This window comes from Babylonia areolata, chromosome 34 (genome assembly GCF_041734735.1).
Source record: "Babylonia areolata isolate BAREFJ2019XMU chromosome 34, ASM4173473v1, whole genome shotgun sequence".
Taxonomy (NCBI): Eukaryota; Metazoa; Mollusca; class Gastropoda; order Neogastropoda; family Buccinidae; genus Babylonia; species Babylonia areolata.
The window spans coordinates 22,277,094-22,287,093 of record NC_134909.1 but is presented as its reverse complement, the minus strand read 5'-3'; the positions used below and the strand labels follow the sequence as shown (position 1 = coordinate 22,287,093).

Sequence of the window (10,000 nt, the reverse complement as noted above, 5' to 3'; positions counted from 1 at the left end):
AAATCTATTTGTTTATTTTCTTCTGTTTTAATTTTTTAAGACATAAGAAATAGAGAATAAGAAAAATGCTGCTCATCGAGAGAGAGAGAGAGAGAGAGAGAGAGAGAGAGAGAGAGAGAGAGAGATTCGGAATGGTTTAATGTATTTTGGCCATAGGCACATATGCACATCATGCATATCTCTCGCTCACTCATCATCCTGAGATGTGGTTTAACTATCTATTTAATTATCTGTTTATTTCAGACATTTCGAACTTATTGTTTCGTTGTTAGTTTGACTGATTCTCTGGTTGTTATTATGTTGTTGTTTTTTTTAAACAGTTTGGAGATATGTTGTCGCGCGTGTTTCAGTGAATGGGGTTTTCGTTGTTGTTGTTGTTGTTGTTGTTGTTGTTGTTGTTGTTCTTGATGTTCTTTTCCTTTTTTTTTAATCCGAGATTTACTGGTTGGATATATTTCTCCTCGAGGTTCAAATGCATTTTTAAAATAATTTCGATATTGCATACTTTGCACAGACAAAGAAGTAAACAACCTAAACACAATAACATACATAGGTAGGCAGACTGATTTAATGATACTGTTGTTCTTGATTCTGTTTTAAAGATGATAACGAATTAAAGCGTTTGACTAAAATGTATTCAAGACCACCAATGTTGGAAATTCTCATGACCTGGAGTTAGTTGAACAGTAATAACAAAAGGATGATGGCAGGACGTTTTGATATATTTCAGAGCGGCCTGTCAGATTTGTGAAATGAATATGACTATAACTACATTCTATACGATTACTATAATTTTTCATACTGATTACATGACTATATTCAATTGCTTGCATGTGTGAATTGAATAACTACAGTCCGTGTCATGCATGTGTGTGAAGCGGTGGGATTCTGGTACTGTACATGACTACGAGGATGTGTATGTGTGGGTGGGCAGTGGGGGGTGGGGGTGGGTGGTCATGGAGAAGTGGAAGCAGACGTTGTTATGGACCACTTGCATCTGGCTTAGAACCAGTAATGTTTTACTACGTAGGCTTGCTGAAGAAGAAAAGGATTATAAGATAGTATGGTTTAACTCACTCAGTACGGCCAGTCCTCTCTTCTCCTCTACACAGACCCCTCGGATGTCCAGTGGGTGTCTGAATGACCCAACCTTTAGCTTCTGTCGTCAGAATTGTGGTATTCTTTGTCAACATTCACGTCTTCAGTATAAGAGCCTTCCGACTGCAATATTTTGATGATGGTAATTGGGATGAAACGCTGTTAACGTCGTCTCTTTCGCCGTTCGTATGGAAAGAGTTAATGTTTTGCAATATGGTATAATGTATTGCAATGTTAGGTGACATAGTATGATATAATATGATATGATATAATATAATATAAAATGATATAATATAACGTATACACATAATAACGCCCAGACAGTGCAGGGAGAAACAGAAGGGTGATAGAGGAAGGGGGTAGGAGGGGTTGTCGTGGACTACTTATATCTGATGTCTGATGTCTGACCAGCAGCATAACCCGACACGCTAAGTGTGGCCTTGAGTGTATGCATAGATCATTGTGTACCTACAAGAAAAGATTTCCTGTACAGAATTTTACCAGAGGACGACACTTTCGTTGCCATGGGTTCTTTTTCAGTACGCCAAAATGCGTGCTGCTGCACACGGGACCTCGATTCATCGTCCCATCCGAATGACTGGACGTTAATTTTGGTAAAAGGGGCGAGAGCGGGAGTCAAACCCAGACCTTCAGGGACACTTCATTGGCAGATAAACGTCTTGACTACTCTGCCACCTTTCTCGTTGAGTTCAAGAAACTGAAGTGATGTGACACAATTCCAAATGATGGCTGAACAGACTAAGATCAGCAAGAATCACCTCTCGGGACACATGCCACAAGGGGGATTCAGCTCAATGATTATCCAGGAACTGTGTCTGAAATTGGGAATCCCGCTCAAGTAACTAAATCAACGCTCATACCGTAACACAAGCATGAGCGTGTATACATACAGAATATATGAATTATGTATTAATTAGAATGACAAGACGGACAATAATGGACGAGGGGGCGGGGGAGGGCGGGGGGGGGGGGCGGGGGGGGAGAGAGAGAGAGAGAGAGAGAGAGAGAGAGAGAGAGAGAGAGAGAGAGACGGAACATGACATAAAGATAACGACGATGGCTTACTGTACTTTACTACTTACTACCATTACCACTTACCAAAAGCTGGTGGTTTAAAAAAAAAAAAAAAAAAAAAAAAAGAGAGAGAGAGAGAGAGAGAGAGAGAGAGAGAGAGAGAGAGAGAGAGAGAGAGAGAAACAAACATTAAAAGAAAGCACACATCATTACATCACCATGTTTGGGACCTCATAGAGGCAAAAGTGTGTGTATCTGCAATTATGAGGGCATAAAACTGACAGACATAGATGTAGCGGTCGGGGAAATGTGGCGGGGCATAGCTGAAGAATAGAAGATGAAAAAAATATCTAGCTGCAGCTGAGATATCAAATCACAACCCAACCCAACCTCACACAACCTGACCCAACCCAATCCAACCTGACCCAACCCAGTCCAACCTAACACAACCCAATCCAACCCCACACAACCTAACCTAACCCAACCCAACCCAACCCAACCCAACCCAACGCAACGCAACCCCACACAACCTAACCCAACCCAATCCAACCCCACACAACCTGACCCAACCCAATCCACCTAACCCAACCCAGTCCAACCCCATACAACCTAACCTAACCCAACCCAATCCAACCTGACCCAACCCAATCCAACCCCACACAACCTAACCTAACCCAACCCAACCCAACGCAACGCAACCCCACACAACCTAACCCACAACCCAACCCAACGCAACGCAACCCCACACAACCCAACCCCACATAACCCAACCCAACCCAACCCAACCTAACCCAACACAACCCAACGCAAGCAGCACAATTCTACACAGCCCGAACGAACCCGACCTATACAACCAAACCCGACGCAACCTGACCCAGCTCAATCCAACTCAACCCAACTCAAGACCACTTTATCAACCCCCCCTTTAGGGGGAGGTTTGTGTCTGCTCATGGCAAAACATGGCATGGTGGTGAGAACAGTATTTCATCAGGGCCTGCAGTTTCTCTTGGTGCCCGTGGTATAACTCGCATATGCATGCATTAAGAAAGAGAATGTTTCTCTTTGCATCATTTGAAGTTTTTGTTCTTACGCTTGGACCGAAAGATACGTTTATGCTGTCGTAACTTTTACGCGTTGAATGATTATAAGATTTTGTTTATGTTGTATTCTGTCTGGTGGTAAAAAGATTGGGTTATACAGCACAGCAAACGTCTGCTGTTTTATTTAGCAATATACTGTGTGTAAATTTATCTGTATCTGTGTTGTTCTTCCCTGTCACGGCAGTATTATAGGACTAGCTCTCAGCTGTCTGCTATGGTCTGAAGAAAACACACCGAGAATTCCAGGATCATTTCATTTCGTCAAGGGATCTTTGAAGCGAGGTAGAAACGAAACTGCCTTTCTTCTCATACTGGAACTGATTTTTGTTTTCAGGTTCAGAATCAAAGTGCAGCCAATGGACAGGCTTATGGGTGAAGTTAACAAAGCCGTAACGTTTAAAAAAAAAGATCCAAGGGTATTAAAAAACAACAACCAACTAACAAATAAAATAAAATAGAAATAGATAAAATACCAAAAAAATGTTAAAAAACAAAACAAAACAAAAACAAAGAAAAAAAGTTAGAACCCGCGCCGGCAAGCCTTTTGTATGCTATCGATAACAGTTGATTGGTTATTGATAGATTGATGGATTGGTAGATTGATTGATTGGTGGACTAATTGATTGATTGGTAATTGATTAAGTGATTAGGCAGGTTTATTTATCACTAGAGCTCTATCTATTTTGACTTGGAGACTTTCGTTGTGAAGCTGAAGAATATGTTTTGAAGAGACCTTTGTGTTTTGTGGTTTTTTTTATTTTTTTTTATTTTATTTTTATTTTTATTTCGTCGGGAGGCTGAAGACTTATTTTCTAAGCCAATGGATTCCCCGTGACAATATACCACTGAAACGATAAGGGACTGTATTGTTTTTGTTTAAACTTTTGTCACAACAGATTTCTCTCTGTAAAATTGGGGTTGCTCTTCCTGACTGAGAACTCATCGCTGCAGTGCAGTACCACCCTTTTATGTCTGCAAGTGTCTTTGTTGTTCAGTTTAAGTGGTTTTTGTTTCATCGGATTTTTACTATCAAACAACAACAACAACAACTAATTCTCTCGATGCAGTGGTTTCTTTTACGTGCGCTAAGTGCATGCTACACCCAGGACCTTGGTTTCATCTGAATGACCGGTGTTCAGACCACAATTCAAGGTTTTAGTGGAGGGAGAGAACATTCCGGAGAGTGTAGGGTTTGATCCCACACACTCTGATTCTCTCGCTTCCCAGGCGGACGCGTTCCCACAAGGCCACAACTCCAACTGGAGATTCAGCAAGGGATCATGGAGTACATGGCAGTGAGTGTGTTGGTCATCAACACAGCCCTGTGAAAACCCCACCAGCAGTGACTTTGGTGTTACTGCGCATGTCGCTGGTCAACTATTTCCTGTCCATAGTGACAACCAACAACTCCTGGCTGCGATGCTGTAATACTTTCGGTACTGCGTAGCCGACTTCGTCCTGCAACAGAGCTTTTCATTGGTTAGTTTTCAATGGAGGGTTACGACCAAGGAGCGCTGGTACTCACATAAAAGGTACATTTCTGTCGTGGGTGTATACGACTTTGTCAAACTTTTATTACTTTGATGTTTAGTACTGCTTACATAGAACTCAGGATTCTAAGTCCTTCCATTGGTCCTTTCGGCAAGAAGTCTGCTTTCATTTGCTCACGTTGGGTTTCCGAATGGCTCAGCCAATGATTCTGGCTTCCACGTTGCTGCTTACTGTTGGCTTTGAAGATCTGACGACTTATAAATTCAGATCCATGCGGGGATTATGGCTACAAAGCTGTGCGTTTGTTCAAGACTTGTACAACAGCATATTTCGTCGTTACCTCAAAATACACATTGCCAGAACTGGGATGTGTATTCATAATAACGACTATATATATAATCTATGAACTCTACAGAGTAACAAAATAATCATCTTTCTATTTATTTCGGCAGCGATGTCAAAACAATGAGAACTGCGCGAAGGCAGTGGGTATTTTTGATATTATTCTAAATTCTTAGCACTCACTCAACGAACTCAATCTTGAACGAAAGAAAACCATGTTTGAGCATTTGAGGGAAACCAGCTCTTGCTAGATTCTAAACAGTCCTTCCTATTTCTGTTACCGTATAAAATACTCTTTGTTTTCTTCATTCAAATATAATCTTGAAATATCGGTGGTCTGTCGTGTATAATTGATTTCTGTGACACGAGCCTAATTGAAGTGTAAGAAACGCTTCCATTAGTTCCAATATTTGTACCCCCTTTGATGACAGAGTGAAATGTCAGTTGGAACATAAAACACATTATAAGTAGAATCATAAATAAAGATATGTAATAAGTGGAAGTCAGAACTCATGGCCAGCTCTCTGTTCAGACTAACTTTCTGTCTATTTTCACGAACGATTTGCTTCGACCAAGCCTTAACCCCTCTTTCCCGTTTGAGAAGTGCGCCGTATGTTGTTGGTGTTACTGACTCTGGACAACCTGTCACCCCTACTGCAGGCGTGGTGGGACAGACCGTGATCAGCCTGGTTGGGGGAACAGCTGTCTTCACGGACGTGCCCATTCCAGGAACGGGGACCATCACAGTGCGCACTGCAAATGGAGAGGAGGTGATAGTGTAAGTAATTGTGTGGCGAGTTCGTGGGTGACTTTGGTGGGTTGAACGTGTGTGTGTGTGTGTGTGTGTGTGTGTGTGTGTGTGTGTGTGTGTGTGTTTGCGTCACCCCCTCCACCCCCCCCCACACACACACATACACAAAGAAAGAGAGAGAGAGAGAGAGAGAGAGAGAGAGAGAGAGAATACTTGTAAGCAGATAAATAACTTTTCTAATACACCATATAAGTACTCAGTCTCATTTCAGTGCAACTTCAGGGGAGCTCAAAACAAAGCAAAAACGATTGGAAATATTAACAAGAGAGGCAAGGCCTTCAAGACTCACTTGTGATAAATCAAGTTCCCTAGCATTAATTACAGAGTAATTTCCCTTTTTTACTATCTGCACTAAAACGTTTGCAAAATAAATAAAAATTCCATGCTTAGCAAAAGAAGTTCCTGATTGAACAAAAAAATGATAATAATGACTCCTCTTGTTGTTGTGTCAGAATAAGAGGTCAAAGTACCAAGTTTAGAGAATACAAAAAAAAATATAAATATAATATTAAATACAGTTTGCATATAATTAGGCTTCTTTTTTAATTTGTTTGTGCCCATCCTAGAGGTGCAATGTTGTTTTAAACAAGATGACTGGAAAGAACTGAATTTTTCCTATTTTTATGCCAAATTTGGTGTCAACTGACAAAGTACTTGCAGAGAAAATGTCAATGTTAAAGTTTACCACGGACACACAGACACACGGACACACACACACACAGACAACCGAACACCGGGTTAAAACATAGACTCACTTTGTTTACACAAGTGAGTCAAAAAAGACAAGAAAAAAGACTAAGTATATCAATGATTTATGTCTTGCAGATCCGTGGGCACGGTGAGTTTCAGTTTCAGTTTCAGTAGCTCAAGCAGGCGTCACTGCGTTCGGACAAATCCATATACGCTACACCACATCTGCCAAGCAGATGCCTGACCAGCAGCGTAACCTAACGCGCTTAGTCAGGCCTTGAGGAAAAAAAGAAGAAGAAGAAGAAGAAAAAAAAAAAAAACATAAAAAAGAACTACCACTACTAATAGTTATATGTATAAGGCGCAAAAACTTGATAAAGTCAGCTATAAGCGTACAAAATAAAATAAAGTGAAATAAATAAATAAATAAATGTATTAATAAATAAATAAATGAATAACTAACTAACTAATAATATAATTTAAAAAAACAACAACAACAAAAAACGGTGATTGAAAGCACTGTCCGAATGACAATGAAAGGCTGTAACACGTTTCACCTTTGTACCTGTTACATGTCTCTCTGGGTCTATATGTGTGCGTGCCTGAAAATAATCTGATTGAATGACACAGTAAACGGATGATGAGCCCCCACTTGCAGCCGTCAGTCGGCTCTACCCAGGTAGGCAGCCTGTTGTGCAAAGGACCCCGTGTTTGTAAAGCGCTTGAGGTTGGTCTCCGACCGAGGATAGGCGCTATATAAGAAGCCATATCTATCTATCTGTCTGTCTGTATTTTCTCTGTCTCTCTATTTGTCTATTTGTCTATCTTTCTATCCATCTCTCTATCTATCTGTGTGTATGTATAATAATAATAATAATAATAATAATAATAATATAGCACTGAATCTTGTGCAGAGACAAATCTAAGCGCTTTCACACCAGTCATTCACATGAATGCATAACTCTAAAACTGGAGAAACTGAAGACAAAGAAGAGGCAGGGGAGGGAGGCTATCTTGTGAAGAGGTGGGTTTTAAGGCCAGACTTGAAAGAGTTGAGTGCGGAGACCTGATGAAGCGAAAGAGGAAGTTCATTCCAAATGCAAGGTTATTTGCACACACACACACACACACACACACACACACACACACACACACACACACACACCTCAACCTCCTCAGGCCCATAACTACAAAGTAGTCGTTGGGGGAAGCCTGAGGACCGCAGACGCAACCTCCCTTCTCCATCTGTCTCTGTCGGCAGCCGCTGGCAGCAGCTCACGTGTGTGGAGTCCGGTCCATTGTTTGATGTTCTCATGCCAGTTCTTCCGCTGTCTTCCTCTTCTTCGCCCTCGATGGTGCCTTGCATGATTGTTTTGGACAGACTTGTGTGTCGAGTGTTGTGTCCAAACCATATCAGCACACACACACACACACACACACACACACACACACACACACACACACACACACACACACACACACACACCTATCTAACCTAACACGCGCTGTCTGTCCTCTTTGCAGATTCGACATCTTCGGGAACCGGATCCAGGGCAGCTTCCAGGGTCGGCTGAACATCACCAGCTACACCAACGGTTTCCGGAACGGCCGGGCCAGCTTCATCATCCGGAACGTGAGGAAGAGTGACGCCGGGGCCTTCCTGTGCGGCTCTCAGTTTGAGGGCGTCGTGCCCTGTGGATCTGCCATCCTCATTGTGCCTGGTGAGGGGGGTGAGGGGGGAGAGGGGGGGAGGGGGTGGTGGTGGTGGTGGGGTTTACGGGGTTAGGGGGTGTGTGTGTGTGTGTGTGTGTGTGTGGGTGGTGTGTGGTGGTGGGAGATGGCGCGGGGTGGGGGGTGGATGAGTGTTGGGTGTGTGTGTGGGGGTGGTGTGTGGTGTGGTGGTGGTGGTGGGGTTTACGGGGTTAGGGGTGCGTGTGTGTGTGTGTGTGGGTGGTGTGTGGTGTGGTAGTGGTGGTGGGGTTTACGGGGTTAGGGGTGTGTGTGTGTGGGTGGTGTGTGGTGTGGTAGTGGTGGTGGGGTTTACGGGGTTAGGGGTGCGTGTGTGTGTGTGTGTGTGGGTGGTGTGTGGTGTGGTAGTGGTGGTGGGGTTTACGGGGTTAGGGGTGCGTGTGTGTGGGGGTGGTGTGTGGTGTGGTAGTGGTGGTGGGGTTTACGGGGTTAGGGGTGCGTGTGTGTGGGTGGTGTGTGGTGTGGTAGTGGTGGTGGAGTTTACGGGGTTAGGGGTGCGTGTGTGTGTGTGTGTGTGTGTGTGTGTGTGTGTGGGGTGATGTGAGTTGGTTGGGGATGGTGAAGGGTGGGGGTTGGGTGGGTTGGGTGTTGGATGTGCGTGTGGGTGTGGTGGTGGTGGGGGGGGGGGATGGGGGATGAGGGTGGAGGGTGTTCGGTGTTGGGTGTGCGTGTAGGTGGTGTGTGGTGTGGTGTGGTGGGTGTGGTGGTGGGGGATGGGGGTGGGGTGGGGGCCGGAGGGCGCGGGGGGTATATATGTGTGTGTAAGCCCAGTATTCCTCCTTTAGACGCCCTTTCACGCCCCTCTCTCTCTCTCTCTATATATATATTTCTCTGTCTCTCTGTCTCTCTGTCTCTCTCTCTGTCTCTCTCTGTCTCTCTCTCTCTCTCTCTCTCTGTCTCTGTCTCTGTCTCTCTCCCTCTGTGTATTTCGACGAACTGACGGGGCTGGTAATTTTGAATCTGCCGCACACACACACACACACACACACACACACACACACACACACAGATGGGGGGAGTGCGGGGGGGACAGACAGACAGACAGACAGACAGGCGTACAATGTCATAGACAGGCACCGACAAAAAGACTACAAACCACACACACACCAGACAGACAGACAGACACACACACACACACACACACACAGATAACTCCTCCCTGATGTATCATCAACCCCATACCCATCAACGACTGATAAAATGACACCCCCCAACACTCCCCTCCCCTGCCCTCCACCAGACGTCCCGAGCAAGCCGACTATCGCTGTACTCACTGACACCATCATTGTGGGCAATGACGTGGTGGTGGAGTGTCAGTCATCCTCAAACTCCGCCCCCAAGGTCAACGACGTGCTGCGATTGGTCTACAACCTGAAGGAGAACGGGCGGCTGGCTCTGGAGAACCCCACCCAGGTGTCCCGCTTCAAGATCTCCTCCATCACCAAGGCCAAGAAGGGTTTCAGGTCAGTTGTTTTTGTTTGATTTGTTGTGTGTGTGTGTGTGTGTGTGTGTGTGTGTGTGTGTGTGCAACAAACAGTTAATCTGACAATACATGGTTTCAGTCAGTCAGTGTGTGTGTGTGTGTGTGTGTGATTTTATTTGTGGGGGGCTGCATAAGTTTGAAAACAACCACACAACGATTGTCTGATACCGTAGACGTTTAATAAACAACGTCACATTGTTA

At 44.2% G+C, this 10,000-nt stretch overlaps 1 protein-coding gene across 1 annotated transcript in view; it reads left to right on the top strand.

Annotated features, from left to right (window-relative positions):
• LOC143277588 (hemicentin-2-like) overlaps nucleotides 1-10,000 on the top strand; it is an 86,256-nt gene that overhangs the window by 2,805 nt on the left and 73,451 nt on the right. Inside the window, exons 3-5 of the mRNA XM_076582467.1 lie at nucleotides 5,727-5,844; nucleotides 8,092-8,288; nucleotides 9,557-9,779. Coding sequence (XP_076438582.1) covers nucleotides 5,727-5,844; nucleotides 8,092-8,288; nucleotides 9,557-9,779 — 538 coding nt within the window. The remainder of the gene's footprint in view (nucleotides 1-5,726; nucleotides 5,845-8,091; nucleotides 8,289-9,556; nucleotides 9,780-10,000) is intronic.